Genomic DNA, 17,871 nt, shown 5'->3' on the forward strand with positions numbered 1-17,871 from the left:
ACCGTTCAAAGAAGAATTAAATTTCTACACAATTTCTTCCTGAAAATAGAAGAGGAGGAACACTTCCCAATTATGTTTAAGAAGCTAGTATTACATTGTTACCAAAATCAAACAAGGATAATCCACGAAAAAAAAAAAGAAAACTGCAGAGCAATATCCTCTTGAATATAGTTGCAAAAGCCTATAACAAAATTTTAGCAAATAGTAATCAATAATACAGAAAAAGAATTATACACCATGCCCAAGTGGGAATTATTCCAGGGATACAAGACTGGTTCAGTATTTGAAAAATTAATCAATGTAATCCACCATATTAAGACCCCAGTAAAGAAAAAAAAAAAATCACATGATCTTTTTCATTGACACAAAGTATTTGACAGAATTCATTCGTTCATGATAAAAATTTCTCAGGAAAATAAGAACATAGGGAAATTTCTTGACTTCATAAAGAACATCTTTAAAAAACCTACAGCTAACATTATACTTAACGGTGAAAGACAAAAAATTTGCCCTGCAAGATGGGGAATAAGCCAAGGATATTATCTCTTACCACTCCTATTCAACATTTTACTGTAATTCTAGCCCTAAATAAAAGAAAAGACACACAGATTGATTATCTATCTAGAAAATCACCAGAAATGTACAGGACAGTTCTAGAATAAATGTGTTCAGCAAGGTAAAAGATAAGCATACAAGCATCAGTTGTATATCTATATACTAACAATGAACAAACAGACAACAAAATTCAAAAGAAAATATAATTCACATTTACTTTTAAAAAAACGCCACTTAGGTATAAATCTAATGAAACGTATAGGATTTTGTATGCTGTAAACTACAAAATACTGATGAAAGAAATCAAAGAAAGTCTAAATAAATGGAGAGACCGACTCTATTCATGGATTGAAAGACTCAGAATTGGTATAGTAAAGATGTCAGTTCTCCCCAAATGTGTGTACGGGTTTAATATAAATCCTCTGGAAATCTCAGGCTTTTTGTTAGTATAGACAAGTTTATTCTAAAATTTATATAGAAAGGCAAAGGAACTAGAATAGGTAAAACAGTTTTGGAAAAGAAGAATGAAATCACAGTAATCAGTCTGCCTTATATCAAGGCTCATTATATAGCCACAGTAATAAAAGCTGTGTGGTATTGGTGAAGAAATAGACACATAGGTCAATGGAACCCAGAAACAGACCCACAAGCGTGTCCAACCGATTTTCAACAAAGAATGCAAAAGTAATTCAATGTAAGGAAGAGAGCCTTTTCAATAAAATGGTGCTGGAGCACAAGTGTATAGCCGGAAGCAAATAAATTAACCTCAACCTAAACCTAATGTCTTAGAAAAAAAAAAAAATTAACTCAGAATAGCTCATCATAAAGTACAAAATGTAAAGTAATAGAACTTTTAGGGGGAAAAAAAACATAGAAAATCTTTGAGACCTAGTAATAGGCAAGGGGTTCTTTGACTTGACATCAAAAACATGATCCTAAAAGGAATAATTGATCAATTCAGCTTCATCAAAATGAAAACTTGCTTTGCAGAAGACTGTTAAGAAAACAAAAAGACAAACTACAGACAGGGAGAAAATATTTATAAACCCCACATCTCAAAATGGACTGGTATCTAGAATATAAAAAGACCTCTCAAAACTCAACAGTTAAAAAAAAAAATCCAGTTAGAAAATGAACTAAAGACATGAACAGACATTTTAATGAAGAAGATATATGGGTGGCAAATAAGTACATGAAAAGATGTTCAACATCATTAGCCATTAGAGAAATGCAAATTAAAACCACAAAGATATCATAGGTATATATATAGCTATTAGGATGGCTAAAATAAAAAATAGTAACAACACTAAATGATGGTGAAGATGCAGAGAAACTATATCACTCACACATTGCTTGTGGGTATGTAAAATTGTGTGGTATTCCGAAAACAGTTTGGCCGTTTCTTAAACTAAGCATTGCAATTACCATACGACCCAGCCATTGCACATTTGTCTAGAAGAGTGAACACTTATATTCACACAAAAGCTTGTGAATAAATGTTTATAGTAGATTTATTCCAAATAGCGAAAAACTGGAAGCCACCCAGATGTACTTCAGTGGTTAAAGTGTAGTACATTCATGCCATGGAATACTACTCAGCAGTAAAAAGAATTAATTATTGATGTATGCAACAATCTCGAGGAGAATTATGCTGAATGAAAAATGCAAATCCCAAAAGATTACATACTATATGATTTCATTTATATTACATTTTTGATATGACAGAAGTATGGACATGGCGAACAGATTAGTGGTTGCCAGGGATTAAAAATGGGTTTTGGAGGGAGGGATTGTAAGGTAACCAGGTGTGGCTATCAAAGGGCAACATGAAAAATCCTGTGATGATGGAAATGTTCCATATATTGACTGGCTGTCAGTATCCTGGTTGTGACTTTGTATTATAGTTTTGCAAGATGTTACCGTTGGTGGCATCTTGGTAAGGGGGGATGTGGAATCTCTCTTTGTTCGTTCTTATAACTGCATGTGAATCTACAATTATCTTGAGATAAAAAAGTGTTTTTTAAAATATCACACATAATCTTCCCTCCCATCAGTGACCATTTTTGCACTCCTACTATGTAGGAATAGCCAAGACCATGGGTTCTAGTGCAGGACTCCCTGGTTTTGATTCCGTGCATCAGCAGGGTGTCCTTGGGCAAGTTTCTTCACATCTTTGTCCTCAGTTTTCCCATGTGGAGGATGGGGAGTAATCATTTTAATACTAACAATGCTCCTCTCATAGAGTTCTTGTAAGGATTAAGTAAATTGTAATTTATATGTAAATGACATAACAGATTATGATAGTTCTAAGTGGACAAATAAGTACTGTTGGTGATCCTAGTTATAACTATTACCTTTCATTGGTTTTTTTCTTCTAACACAGTTGACATAATGTCTGTAGACATTTGCACATTCTGTTTTTCGCTTAAGCCTCAATTTTTTCCCAACAATGAATAAGATTTGAATCTAAAATTAAAAACTGATAATTTTTTCAATGTATTTACAACCAAAACTTCAGACTTTAGATTACTATGTAAACTTCGAAAAAAAATTTTTTTTTTTAAAAATTTTCTTTGTTCCGTTTTTGGTTTGCAGCTTGAACTACTGGACTTGTAGTTCTTTGCTCCTCTTATTTAGTTTGCATAGAGTGGACTGTTTGCTCAAGCAGAATTTTGTCCCAGATATGCTTCTGGTCAATTCTCCCAGTCATTCTCCCGGCATTTCTAACATGACTGAAGGGCAACAGTGTCTATTGAAACACTTCCTCTCTGGTTGGGCTAGACCCTCCAGAAGGAAGTGGGGTGTCATGTGCAGCTTTTCCAAGCTTTTCCTTGGTCTCGGTTCGATTTGTGATAGGTAATTTGGGGTTGCCTTCACTATGTCTGAAGCATAATTTAAGATACTGTGATGAATATGTCTTAGCAGCTTCGAGCCACTTGCTTGAATTGAGGTAGTTTCACACAGTCATGGAAATTCTCATGTAACATAACGAGTGAAATAGCAGCCTTCTTTGTGAATTCCAGCATCCAACGTTTAAGTCATAGACAAATTGAAAATAAATTGGAATGCGCTCTTTGACAAATGTGAAGACTAAAATAAGCCTAGACAAGAGTAGGCCGTATAGACAAGGGGTATGATTTGGAGCTCAGTTTTCAAAAATAAAGCTGGTATTACATTTTAAGCTTTCCATGATGGAATGGTGATGTCTTAGGGTAAGGAAGCAGCCTCCCTAAGACCCGCTTCAAGCCATTTCACAATTCCAAACCGGGGCTCTCTTCTGGCCTCGGTTTGCTATTAGACAGTATCTTTTCTTTGGTAGAAGAGAGTAAATGTTCAAGACTGTTTAAATCTTCTGTCACTGAGCTTTTTACATTTTTTTTTTCTTTTCAAACATATTTCTTGTTTTTGTTTCTGGATTTCAGCCATAACACAAAAACAACATCTTGGTTAGACCCTCGGTGCCTGAACAAGCAGCAGAAGCCTCTGGAAGAGTGTGAAGATGATGGTAAGGAGCTAGGAAGGTCTGGGTTTACGGGGGCTTGTTCACACATGCAAATTTTAAAGCGTTGTAGCAAGGTCAACCGGGTTTCTAACAATGGGTTTTTGAAAGGTAATCCAGTTTCTAGTAAGTGCACTATGGTTTCCAAAAGCAGGAGAGAAATCGGCAAAATTGTTTTCAAAGAGCGATTTGTTTAAACATAAAGGCATCCTCAGTTCTCTGTTAGAAACAGAACTTCAGCACAGTCAGAAACTATTCAAATGTAGATGCAACCTGTGCCTTCAGGAACTTGGAGAAAATTCTAGAAAGTCTCTAGGAATTTAGAAACCAAAGATGCTCTGATCACTTACTTATTGGACGCTAATCATATATTGTGACAGTCTTAGAGAAAAAAAAAAGAGCAGGAACTTTCCTTGAACTCTTCATGCTTCATAATTTGATTTTTCCTCCAGGTTTAGCATAAAGAAAGCAGATTTTGTTGTGATTAGGAATCTGTGTGTGACTTAGAGTATATCCTAAATATGAGAAAGTCTATTCTTCCACAAAAGAGACTGAGCCCCACTCTCCCTGTTAATTAAAAGAAAAAAGAATCAATTGTCTATAAGAGTTACTATCATAAAAAAGAAAAGTTTATTTCAAGGCTTTGGAATTTCTAATTCCTTTTGCAAAAGGAAAAAAAAATTAAGATGGAACAAATGTGTTCCCTTTCAGTCTCTCCTAAGTTCTACCAAAATTGCTTTTTGACATGGACGAATTAAAAGGGAAATGGCTTGCTTTGCTACTCATTATTGATTTCTGGCATTTGAATTAGTAGTATAATTTTGAATACACATTTTACTGTAAGATAGTGAAACTTTATTAATTTATCCTATGGGGCAGAATTGTTGTCCGTATAAATTTGAGGTTTGTTTGAAAATGTAAGCCAGTAAAATATGATCCTGTCAAAACCTTACACTCCAGAATATATGTGGATCACAGATTACATGGAATGAACATAGAATTGCATGTTCATGTTTAGCTGGGTGACTTCAACTGGAAATACAAATCCTTCTGACTGAGGAGGCATAGCTGAGAGGCTCGTTTTATTTTGGTTGCTGAGTCCTGAAGAAGAAACGGAACAGGCGTGGGAGCTGCATTAATTTGCATGCTTAAGGATAATGGACTGTCCTGATTATTCACATATTCTATTTAATATATAATACAGAGGTGACCAGTTTTCAAAGTTCAGAACATAAAATACATCCAACCATAAAACTTTTTGAACAAAATTTAATCTGTATTTGATGCCTGATGATTTTGAAGCCATTTTAGGCCCTCTTATTACCATCAGATCTTCAATGTCAGTATCCATTATAATTATACTGGGAATGTATGAAAATGCCTGTTAATATAATTTTATAGATAATAGAAGGCTCCAGTAGCTTTTACTGAGAAAAATGGAGTAAAAGTATTGAGTAGAATTACTGAATGTTTTTATTAACAATGCTGGTCATTTTTAGTTCTTAGAATTCATGTCACTGGTGTTAATGTTATTCCCTTTGGAACAAGTATGTATTCATACCAAATGCTTAGTAATTGTCCATTCACCATTAGCATTCATATATTCTTTTTCTGCTAGAAACTATATGTATGTCTGTGTGCCTTTATACACAAATGTTATAACTATATAACCAGATTATACCACAATCGCGAGTATCAGTTCCCATATTTGCCTTTTCTCTTGCCAGTTACCACAAAGCTGCCTTGTATTGTTTTTTATATCATGACACAAAGAAGAATCACATTGTTGGTCACCATATTGTTCCTGTGTTTCTTTCTATTCTCTGTAGGTCACATGCATATCAAATGTAACAGTATGGCATCATACTTATTGTAAAAATGTTCTATTTTCTTTTTCCTAACTCGAAAAAGTCAGAAACTAGTTTGGATTTTGATCTTGAGTGTATAATTCCTGTTGTTATTTCCGTGTTTTAGTAGTTCACTTAGAGGCCTTCTACCTTGCCTTTGAGCTTCAGGCCAGTATTTTAATCTTTAATAACACTGTTTGTCTCAAAGAGACTTTTAACTCATTCTGATTAAAACCCAACTAATGATTCCACCTCCACCCCAAATCTGGTCTTCTGTAAGTATTCCCCATCTCAGTGAAGGGTGAATTCATACATACTTAAGAGTCCCTCATGACGTTTTAGTTTTCTTAACACCCACTTCTAACCCATGTACTACCAATTGAGTTCGCCTTGCCTCCCAAATGTCTCTGGAATCCATTCTCCATTTTCTTCACTCTCTCTACCATGCTGGTCAAGGTCATGCTCATCTTCCACCCAGACTCTTGCCCACTCTCCTTCTTGCACTGTACTCAGAGCAGTTTTTTAAAATGTCTTTGTGTTATCACCACTGCCTCAAGCCCTGTTTAATGGCTCTGGTCTGTTCAGTAAATGCCAAGTCCATAGCTTGTATCTCCAAGCTCTCTGTGGTTCAGTCTCTAAGCTTGTCTGACTCTCGTTCCAACCCGTACTCTGTCCTTCATCCCCATGAGTCCTCATCGAGCTCCTGCTCCGTGATAGTTAGATGTGCAGTTCTCCCTTCTTAGAATACTCTTACATTCCACAAATAACTATTGAATGCCTTCTCTGTGTCCAGTGCATTCTGGGAATTTCAGATGTATCATTGAACCCAATAAACAAGAAGCCCTGCTCTTGCAGAGCTTAAATTCTAGTCATTTTTCACTCTAAGTCTTTTTGTTAAATTTTGCATAACCTTCAGATTACAGCTCAGGGACGCTTCCCCTGACTTTGCCCCCAGATATGATTAGGTCAGTCTATTATGTATCTTAACTTCAGAGAACTTATCACAGTTTTTTTTTTTTGTTTTTTTTGTTTGTTTGTTTGTTTGTTGGTTGTTTTTTTTTTTTTTTTTTTTTGCGGTACGCGGGCCTCTCACCGTTGTGGCCTCTCCCGTTGCGGAGCACAGGCTCCGGACGCGCAGGCTCCGCGGCCATGGCTCACGGGCCCAGCGGCTCCGCGGCATGTGGGATCTTCCCGGACCGGGGCACGAACCCGCGTCCCCTGCATCGGCAGGTGGACTCTCAACCGCTGCGCCACCAGGGAAGCCCCTTATCACAGTTTTAATTTAATTTTTATCTATGTGAGCTCTGGCCATGTTTCCTTTCCCAGAAAGATAGAGATGTGCCTGATTGTGCTCATTTCGATGTCACTGTCACCTGGCATAGTGACTGGCACACAGTAGTTCTCATTAAAGAGTTATTGAGGAAATGAATGAGTGCCCCCAAAGATATTTTAAATAATATCCAAAAGGCCATTTTCATGAATGATTTTATGTAAATAAGAGTCCCTTCTTAGGAAACAATACCAGTGTCAACCTTATTGTTGGCAGTTGGAGAGTTTTAAAATCAAGAGTTTACAAGGTGTGTAGGGCCGTGTTGGTGACTAAAGTCAATCATCGATTCATTTGTTCATACATTCATTCATCCGTTTGAGAAATATTCGGTACCTATTATGTATCAAAAACTTCAGTGGGCACTGAACATATTGCAGTAGTGAAAACAGGCTTGATCCCTGTGTTTGTGGAGCTTAGAGTGGAGGGGATAGCCGCCCGCTGTGTAGCTGGAGTGACTGTCTGTGACATGATGTGTTGTGTGCTGTCCTGTGTTCTCTTCGCAGTCAAAATAAAATGCTTTACTGACAGCCAGAGACGGTCAAGAATGGAGAGGATCTTGACTTGTTTTGCTCACTGAAATTACAGAGAACATTTTCATTCTATTATTTCTGAGCTGTTTGAGTTAGAAATCTTATGCAAAGTAAACTCCGTCTCCCACTGCTCCTTTTGGGGCAGGCTTCAAGCCTCACTTCCCCCATGTATATCATGCTGACATAGTTCATTTTTCTAACTCGTTTTGAAAGACGATGAAGTGTAGCTCACCTTAGAACCTGTATTCTCAATTTGACCTCGCCTTCCGTTTTTCAGGCAGCGGTATTACTTATAAGTTAAGTAATTTTGCCTCGCTGATTAGAAGATTATTGAAGGATTTTTAAAAAAGGACTAATATTGAAAGGTCTAACAGCTTTGTTTGCTTGAAATAAGACCTGTAATAAGTGACTTCCCACGTAAGAACGTTGAAACCGCAAAGGTGTTTGTCATCTTTTACAACCAATCAAACCCTATTTTGCCGTGCAAGGAAATGAGCCATATAATTATGTTGCCAATATCAGCTCTTCCCGTTTTGTGATTTACACTGAGGTCTCGAGTTGAGTAGTCCAGCCAGTGAAATAAGCCACAATGCAGGTAAGGACAAAACAAAGGGATGTGATTGCTGCTGTTTTTCTTGAGGGGAGTTTCTTTTCTTGGTGCTGGTGTCTGAATTTTTCTTTCTCTCTTTTCTGTCTCATTCCTGCTATTCCTTTGGAGAAGAAGGGATCCATACGGAGGAGCTGGACAGTGAACTAGGTAAACCCTCCCAGCCTGCATGACTTGCCCTGGATGCTTTGGTCCCCAGTGACTTGCTTAATCCCTCTGTTTCTTTAGTTTGCACTTCTCCAATTATGATTTTCATTCCGGCTTAGCCACGAAAGGTCAATCGTATACAACCCATGTGTCTGACTGCAGACATCACACAGAGTTGTAATATATTGTGTCTACAAAGAAGAAGTCTGAGGGAATTGGGACTAGAATGAGACTTAGCAGATCGGTGCCAGATACTCTCGTAAATTGAAGAGTAAGAAAAAACAGGGATAGATGCTTGCCATGTCCCTTGAACTCTCCTGTAATCTATCTCGGGCTCATTTCTTTATTTATTTGGTGTGGGTGGCTTTCTCCATGGGGAATACAGAAAAGCAAAACAAAAATCTTCCAGAATAGCTGAAATATCTTAGTGGGAGTAACAGCAGTACAACAATTCCACTGATTAACTGAATGGGTACTAAGTCCTAGTATTATATTGTTACTCAGTCACAGGCTACATGTTGACTTTGTAACCATAGTGAATGGCTTGAAAACCGGATGCTGGGTTTATATGTGTCATTTTCCTCAGAGTGTGTATGTCAATGAAAATCAGGTCTTGGTTAGTCCAAGCTCTTGCAGTTCAGAAATAATTTACATTAGCAGATAATGCCAAACTCATTTATCTTTGCTCTTGGAATATATTGAATTATATTCCCAGCTAAGTTAAATGTTTTATGTTCAGCTTTTTTTTTTTTTTTTTAATAAATTTAATTATTTATTTATTTTTATTTTTGTCTGTGTTGGGTCTTTGTTGCTGTGCACGGGCTTTCTCTAATTGCGGCAAGTGGCGGTTACTCTTCATTGCGGTGCGTGGGCTTCTCATTGCAGTGGCTTCTCTTGTTGCAGAGCACGGCCTCTAGGCAAGCGGGCTTCAGTAGTTGTGGCACGTGGGCTCAGTAGCTGTGGTTCGCGGGCTCAAGAGCGCAGGCTCAGTAGTTGTGGTGCACGGGCTTAGCTGCTCCACGGCGTGTGGGATCTTCCCAGGCCAGGGCTCGAACCCGTGTCCCCTGCATTGGCAGGCAGATGTTTAACCGATGCGCCACCAGGGAAGTCCCGAAAGATCTGTTTTTAAAGACGTATAATAAACTGTCCTGTGGTCATTGTGGTAGGAATGACTTGAGATTCAACCTGTGTAATAGAACAATCTGCAACTCATTTTGTAAATTAAAAAAAAAGTATCAATCCAGTGATATTAGATAAAATCATTGAAAAAGACAAAACTAGCTTTTCCAGATGAAAAATGAATGCCTCGATCCTTTGTGGAACCAATTTAAACTACTCTGGCCACCTGACTAATGTGTGTGAGTGCCCACCACTGTGTGTGGGCAGTTGGTGAGATAATTCCACTGTGCATAGGGGCACAGCCTTATTTGCTTCTGTGGAAGCTTAAATGTTGAAGTTTTCAGGAAAGAATCAACTGTCTTCTTTTCTCATGTATCTGTAACATTGTGGAAACTTTCCTGTGCTGTTAAAGACTCTACAAAGTAAGTTTTACTGGCTTACTTACCTTCTTACCTTCTCATGGTCAGAGCCACAGTTCTGGGAGATGGTTTGGTGAAGTGAGAGCTGTCTCTGGGGTCAGGGCAGGTTGCCTAGACTCATATCTGGGTTCCGCCACTTACTGGCTCTGTGACCTTGGGCAAGTCATTCATCTTCCCTTAGCTTCCTGTTCCTTGCCTGTAAAGAGGGGCTGAAAGAGGAGCTCTCATTGGGCTTAAGAGGAGACTTAATAATAATGTGTCTTAATATTTGTCCCTGTGATCAGCACATGTTGTTTTTGCCAGTTTTCTGATTTAGTAACTAATTCTTTCTTGTTGGACTTTTCAGTGTTTCCTTATGATACTTTTTGTGTTTAATATGGGGCAGGAGAGCAACATGTATACAATAGAAATGGCCCAAATGTGTCCTTGTTCACAGACACACACACACACACGCACACGCACACACAGTTTTTCCTTGCATTCACTTCAGATTCCTTTGACAAGCTCACTGCCCATTTTCTTAATAAGAGGATCCTAATTGCAAACAATAGCAACTGTCAGGTTTTCAATGAACAGTATGATTCCAGGTGTGACAAGGAAACTCTCTCTATAATCTGCCTCTGAGAGGCAGGGGCAGTGGGCTTGGGTGTTGGACACAGATCATTTGATTGCAGAATTGTCATTTCTGAACTCTTGTCTGGGCTGGATCACTAGCTCCATTATGCACTTTGGTTTTGCAGAATTTATCACATCTTCTGCAGTAATCTCTCCAGAATGAAAAAGCACTTGAAGAACCTTCTTTTCAAATTACAGAGTATTCATGTGCTACAACCAACTAGGAGAGGCAGAGACAGGGAAATGAGGTCCCCTCCCAATCAACACTGAATTACAGTGTAGAACCATATCTCTGACTGTGAACATGACTTTCAGTCTGTGTGCTGACACAACTCTTGGAACATTTGTCTGCTCCATGTTCACTTCCATGGCGATGATGAGTACAACATGAGATTTTTAGTGGTAGGAACAGCAAGCAAAGCAGGCCATATAGATTTGTCCAGTTCCTTTTGGGCTTTCCTAGAACAGTTGCCATTAGCTGAGCTTAGGTGCCAGGTGCTGTGTAAAAGGTTTCACAAACATCCTTATTAAGTCTACAGTTGACCTTTGAGGTAAATCCAGGACAAAGATGTGGTTTCGAGATGTTAAGTAACTAGCCACACACTAGACTGATGAAACATTAGGGCTAAGAGGGAGGAGATATGGGGATATATGTGTATGTATAGCTGATTCACTTTGTTGTAAAGCAGAAACTAACACAGCATTGTAAAGCAATGATATTCCAATAAAGACGTTAAAAAAAAAAAAAAAACATTAGAGCTAAGGTTCAAACCAAGATCTGGACAATCCCAAAAGGGTCTGAGCCACCTGAAATCTCAGTGACATCTTGTACAGACTGTTCTGATGTCTGACAGTTGTTAGACATGTGGGTGTGGCTCTCTATGTATCTTTAGAGTATTTTAGAAAAAGAAAATTTGTAACGCCATCATTTCTGGGCTTCAGTATTTTCTGCCATTTTCAACTTTTTAGAACCAAATGGCACATTGGAAGACAAACATCTTCTGTTTTTAAATTGATGACCCATTTCTATTTTAAGCTTTCAGAGACTAATTCCTATTATTAAGTTAATCACCACATGGGAAGTGAGAAATCTATCTTTTCAATTTTAAATGAGTTTTAGCTTGAAAAACTGGAACATTTCTGGAGTTTGCTAATCTGTCCCAGAACATGTGTTTAAATTTACAAACGTCCAGAAATACCATGTGACTGACCTCATGTCTCAACTCTCGTATGTAAATTGTTGAGTAGGTGACAGGGCGTGTCTCAACTCTAGTATGTAAATTGTTGAGTAGGTGACAGGGCAAATTCAGAGGTGGCTTCTTATCTTGTAGCCTCCTTGGACCTCCATCAAAGCACTTACCATGTGATGTGTGAATTGTCTGCCAAGCTGGTGCACTTGTAATTATCTTTGTGTACCTGGCACCTAGCATACCTTCAGGCAGACAGTAGACACCTAATAAATGTTTGACAAATAATGGAATGAATTGAATTCTTAATTTTTTTCCCTATTTTATCTAAAGATAATCAGACCGTATATTAAGGTTGCAGATTTTGAACAGAAGTTTGGTTAAACATGATGTGGTCGCCTCACACCCACTCACTCTTCTGCCCCATGGCAGCACAAGCGTATGCGTGGGCACCAATTTGCATTTTTCTAGTCTTCTGATTTCCCAACTCTTTGGAAATGTTTTCCTGGGTCGTTTGCATTTAAATGGTAATTTCCAGCATTGTAAGGGGAAACCATTTCCCAGGCATTTGATTTGCATCAGTCCGCAAGACACTGTGTATAAAAATGCCAAGTTATATCAACATCTGCACGTTGGCCCTGCCTTGCATTTTAGTAGCTTATGTCTCCCAGAATTCAAAGACTTCCTTAAAACCTGCTAAGTGTTTTGTTTTGTTTTGTTTAAAAAAAGGAAGCAAAGGGGGGAACCTGTCTCTTTGTTTGAAAACAAATAACATGTGGAGCAAAAACCATGAAATTAATGTCTCTTGATATGCAGCCAAATCTGAGCAAAACATACACTTTAAGTAATTAGCCTCTGTGTGTGTGTGTGTGTGTGTGTGTGTGTGCACGTGCACATGACTCCATTTCTTACCTTGAACCCAAAAAAAAGGAAAAATTTAAGGAGAATTGCTGCTCTGCCTGAAGAATTGTTTAATGACGCAAAATACGATGTCGTTGCTTCCTTCACCAAATTATCTGGTGCAGTGGGCTTTTTCACAGTAGGTTCTTATTATGACAGAACCCACTATTACCTAGTTAATGAAGTTACAACCTTTGATATGAAACCTTATGAAGTTCGGTAGAGCACAATTGAGTTTTCAGAAAGGCACACATATCCCCCAATGCCATTTTACCACCACATTTAAAGGAATAAAGTCTACCCCCTTAGGTAGTGAGTCTTGGAGAGCAGGACCTGTGTTTCTGCTTTCATAGGCACAGCCCCGGTGAAGATGGGCCTGTCCAGATATAGCAATTGAGTGATAGATGTGTGCAATTCAAAAATCCAACTCCAGGTGGCCGTTTTTATTTACTTAGTAGCATTTTAATTAGGAACAAGGAGAAAATAAGATGCAAATTTTAATTTATTCCAGGGAGATCAGAAACGGCACTGTTGTATTCAAAATGAAAGGAAACAGTCATCCATTTTTGCTTGTGTGATAAGGTAGTCTAGCAATAAAATGAGAAGACTGCAAATATTTAAAATAGGAACTAGGCGTTCGAGGCAAAACTTAACTATATTTCCATTAAAATCTCATTTAATAGTTTATTTAGAATGAAGGCACCAGAGACTGTATTTTATTAAGTTTCACTTGCTTGTGCAAAATATCAGTAAAGAATTGCTCTTCGTGTAGAAAAATACACCAATAAAATAATTCTCACTCCTTTTTTTTTTTTTTTTTTTTTTTTTTGGTTAGGATATGCAGTTTTAATTGGATTTAAGACATTATTTTATGAGTCTTTCTTTTTTTGCCTAACCCAGTTGTTGAAAATCCTTAGGCTCTTCAAGAATATGCTCTTCTTGCTCTAAATGTTCTTTTCTTTTTCAGAACTGCCTGCTGGTTGGGAAAAGATTGATGACCCTGTCTATGGTATCTACTATGTAGAGTAAGTGCCTGTTAAAACACATTTGAGCTTGCACCCTTCCATAATTATTTACATTTATGCTGAACAGAGTTTGCCATTGTGATAAGGTACAAACAGAATAATAATAGTAACATAATATTAACTTTATAATGAAAAAATATTCAGCAAATCTAATGATGGTAAATTATATTATAAAATTCATGAGGGCAGTATTCATGTCTTCTTTTTATCACTGTTATTACCAAAGCCCAAAATAGTCCTGTCCTATGGCAGGTACTGAATAATAAGTATTAGTTGAATGAATGAGAAAAGCAAGGAGTCAGTACACTGAATATGGGTTGTTTATCTTCAGGAAAAGAATCAGTTTTGCCTATTTCTTGCCCTGCTTAAGTCTGAAGTTCTCAGTAATCATTTATTTATTCATTCAGACTTTCCAGAAGAGTCAGACAGATCTAAATAATAAACGAAATGCTGCTGCAATTAAGAAGGAAATTGAGAACTAGCCTAAGTGGCAAGACTGTGTAAGCCTCTTTGCCTTTACCATACCTGTGGCTCCTTTGTTCCATTTCTAAGAGTCTCAAAGCCTCATCACTACCTCTTTACCATGTACCTTATTCTAGCAAGAGGCATACACTTGGTCCTTTCATCACAACTATATATTGGTAGGATGACACTCAAAGAAAATAAACCTAAGTGGGTAAACATTGAAAAAATGTTTTACATCATTTCCTCTGAGAAAGATGAGTAATAAATAATAAAAGATCTTACAAAAGAAACACATGCCATATAAATGTTCTGTCATCAAAATCCTACCAATGAAAAGTTATTCATATAATACCCTGGTGATAGAAAGGTATGATGCAACAAAGCGAGGCCATAAAATGCTCAGCATCTTATTGTAAAAAATTAGGAGTTCAATATAGCAAGTGTCTTTGGTCAATAATCACATTGCCACCTCTTTACCTAACAGAAAGATTGGGGATTGGGGGCATTAGAAAGGCAAACTTGAATGCCATTTGCAGCAACATGATGCATCTAGAGATTATCATACTAAGTGAAGTAAGTCAGAAAGAGAAAGACAAATACCATATGATATTACTTATACGTGGACTCTAAAATAAGACACAAATGAACCTACTATGAAACAGAAACAGAATCACAGACATAGAGAGCAGAGTGGTGGTTACCAAGGGGGAGGGGATTGGGGGAGGGGTGGAGTGGGAGGTTGCGGTGAGCAGATGTAGCCTTTTACATATGGAATGGATAGCTGCAAAGTCCTACTGTATGGCACAGAGAACTATGTTCAGTATCCTGTGATAAACCATGATGGAAAAGAACATTTTTTTTAAGAACGATGTATGTATATATATATATATATATATATATATATATATGTATGTATAACCAAATCACTTTGCTATACAGCAGTAATTAACACAACATTGTAAATCAACTATGCTTCAATAAAAAAAAATTTTAATTTTAAAAAATTCAAAAGAAAAAGAACGGTGATGATCTTAGTCGTTTTTCTGACCCTCATAAAATTCCTCTGTGTGCCCTACAGATAATTTTTCTCACAGATGTACAGTGGGGCTCCTGTCTAATTGGGGCTTGTTTTGAGTTCTCCCTCAAATAATTTGAGCATCAAAAGAGAAAAAGAATAGATGACTACAGCTTTGATGGATAAAGAGACTTGGAGTGAGGGGCGAGTTGTTACCTTACCATACAGTTCTCCTCCCTGTCTTCTCAGATCCATGTGCCTGTGAATGTTAGACTATATCTTAGCATGAAATTGCCTACCAGAATTAGGAAATAAACAAGTAGTCCTATAATAGGAATTAAGGGTAGTCAGTCTATCCACCCTACTTGACAAGCCTGTCTTTAAAAAATAAAGCCTGGCTTGAAAAAATATTTTGAGTTCTAAATAATCACATAATAGGAATATTTTCAAACTTCTTATGAAGTATGATTTTGGTGAAGGAAAAAAGATAGGAATATGTTTATGCTTGTGTGTCTCTGTGTTTGTGTGCTATGTGTGTATGTACATATACATACACTAAATAAGATGATGGCAAAAAAATATGCATTTGGATTTATATATACGTTTGTGTGTGTGTATGTGTGTATTTTTATCTTGCCTTGGCCTTATTAGTTTTGGAGCCATCTGAAGTATCTGGGTCTTTGTCACTTTGAACACATCACATTTGCTTAGGTTAGCTGCATTTGGAGTCTTTTTGCCTGAGGCTTATCCTTTGAATCATGACTCCATGCCTATTGCTCAGAATAGTTGACAGATGTTAGTAGAGTCCTTCTTTTAACTTGATCGTTTGGGAAATGCTTATGCTTCCGTGAACTCTATTGTAGAAATTTACGCAGAATTTCTGGCATTACGTATTACAGACAACACCACATCTTCACTTTAATCTCCTTCTAAAATAATTCTATGATCGACTTCTTGTTGAATTAAAGAAACACCCTCCTGTCACGTGATTCCTTGGGCATTTGGCAGAGTCGGTGGTTATAATCCTGGGACTTGAAAGCAGACCAGTCTGAGCTTGAATCCTCTTTACTGTCGACTAGTTCTGTTTTGTTAGGTGAGCTGTTTTTTAACGGCTCAGAAACTTCCTTTCCTTATCCATAAAATAGGAATAAAAATAGGACCTCTCTCCCAGTATTTGTTGAAGATTTTTGAAACAAAATGCATGTAAAGCTGGTAGCACAGTGCTTGGTACAAATAAGCAGTCAGTATATGGAAACCATTCATTTTTGTTTTTATTTTATTATATCTTCCTAACTGTGCTTTTTGACACAAGATGCTCAACATCTCAGACCACCTGCTTTGCTCAGGTCTAATCAAGGGACTTGGACTGACTGGCTCTTTGCTTGTGGGATGCAGTGTTTCCTAACTGAATGCAATCTGCCTTCTGCTCCAGCCACATCAACAGGAAGACACAATATGAGAACCCGGTTCTAGAAGCCAAACGGAAGAAGCAGCTGGAGCAACGGCAGCAGCAGCAGCAGCAGCCAGAAGGTTCGCTTTCCCGTGATCTGTGGGCCGAGGAGCTCCGGGCAAAGCCTGCGCGCTGACACCCCCGTGTGGTCAGAACTGGCCCCGAGCATCATGTCCTTTGCGGTGCTGGGGACTTGGTGTCCTGCAAGGGCGGGGACCAATGCAGAACCTCTGCTAGATTCCATACCCTCAACCTGGACAGCTAAAGTGGGGGGCCCAGTTTAAAAGCACCCAATCTCCGCTCTAATTTAGAAAGGGGCTGCCGTGAGTTTGGAGAACAGTTCTGATGGTGAAAGAACTACCTTGTGCCCAGTAGCTTTTGCACAGCACCTGGTATCTAAATCCAAACCACTTTTAGCACTTTAAGAGGAGGTGCTGGGTATGAAACTAACTTTTAATTTTAGGAACATTACATATAAGAATCAGAAAACACTGTTAATTTCAGTGCTTTTAAAAAATTACAAGTTAGTTCACTCTCGTCACAAAAATAAGAACAATTCAGGAGTGGAGAACATTTAAGTTCTCCATTTCAGCCAGTGGAGGCCCTACTGGCTCCCATCCCATTCTCAGCAATGAACACTGTGCAGAAATTTTCTGGGGATGTACAAATATGCATCTTTTTACAAAAAGTAGATCATAATTTATATATATTAAAATATTATATATTTGTATATGTATTAGTTTTGTGACCTGTTTTTGTCACTTAAATATATTTCTTGCACAAATTTCAATGCTACTTAATATAGATTTACCTTTTTTTAACTTTTAAATTTTTTTTTTAAACATCTTTATTGGAGTATAATTGCGTTACAGTGGTGTGTTCGTTTCTGCTGTATCACAAAGTGAATCAGCTATACATATACATATATCCCCATATCTCCTCCCTCTTGCATCGCCCTCCCACCCCTCAAGGTGGTCACAAAACACTGAGCTGATCTCCCTGTGCTATGTGGCTGCTTCCCACTAGCTATCTATTTTACATTCGGTAGTGTATATATGTCCATGCCACTCTCTGACTTCGTCCCAGCTTACCCTTCCCCCTCCCCGTGTCCTCAAGTACATTCTCTACATCTGCATCTTTATTCCTGTCCTGCCCCTAGGT

The 17,871-nt window shown here is 37.8% G+C and overlaps 1 protein-coding gene across 9 annotated transcripts in view; it reads left to right on the forward strand.

Annotated features, from left to right (window-relative positions):
• The window catches only part of MAGI1 (membrane associated guanylate kinase, WW and PDZ domain containing 1), a 651,320-nt gene that overhangs the window by 526,557 nt on the left and 106,892 nt on the right, over positions 1 to 17,871 (forward strand). For 4 of the 9 annotated variants that reach the window (XM_028478786.2, XM_028478787.2, XM_028478784.2 and 1 more), the window contains exons 6-9: positions 3,978 to 4,060; positions 8,483 to 8,518; positions 13,723 to 13,780; positions 16,693 to 16,790. In XM_028478786.2, coding sequence (XP_028334587.1) covers positions 3,978 to 4,060; positions 8,483 to 8,518; positions 13,723 to 13,780; positions 16,693 to 16,790 — 275 coding nt within the window. Of the gene's footprint in view, positions 1 to 3,977; positions 4,061 to 8,479; positions 8,519 to 13,722; positions 13,781 to 16,692; positions 16,791 to 17,871 lie in introns of all 9 variants that reach the window. The other 5 variants (XM_028478783.2, XM_024123825.3, XM_024123827.3 and 2 more) reach the window with 2 other exon arrangements.

This window comes from Physeter macrocephalus, chromosome 18, assembly GCF_002837175.3.
Source record: "Physeter macrocephalus isolate SW-GA chromosome 18, ASM283717v5, whole genome shotgun sequence".
Classification (NCBI taxonomy): domain Eukaryota; kingdom Metazoa; phylum Chordata; class Mammalia; order Artiodactyla; family Physeteridae; genus Physeter; species Physeter macrocephalus.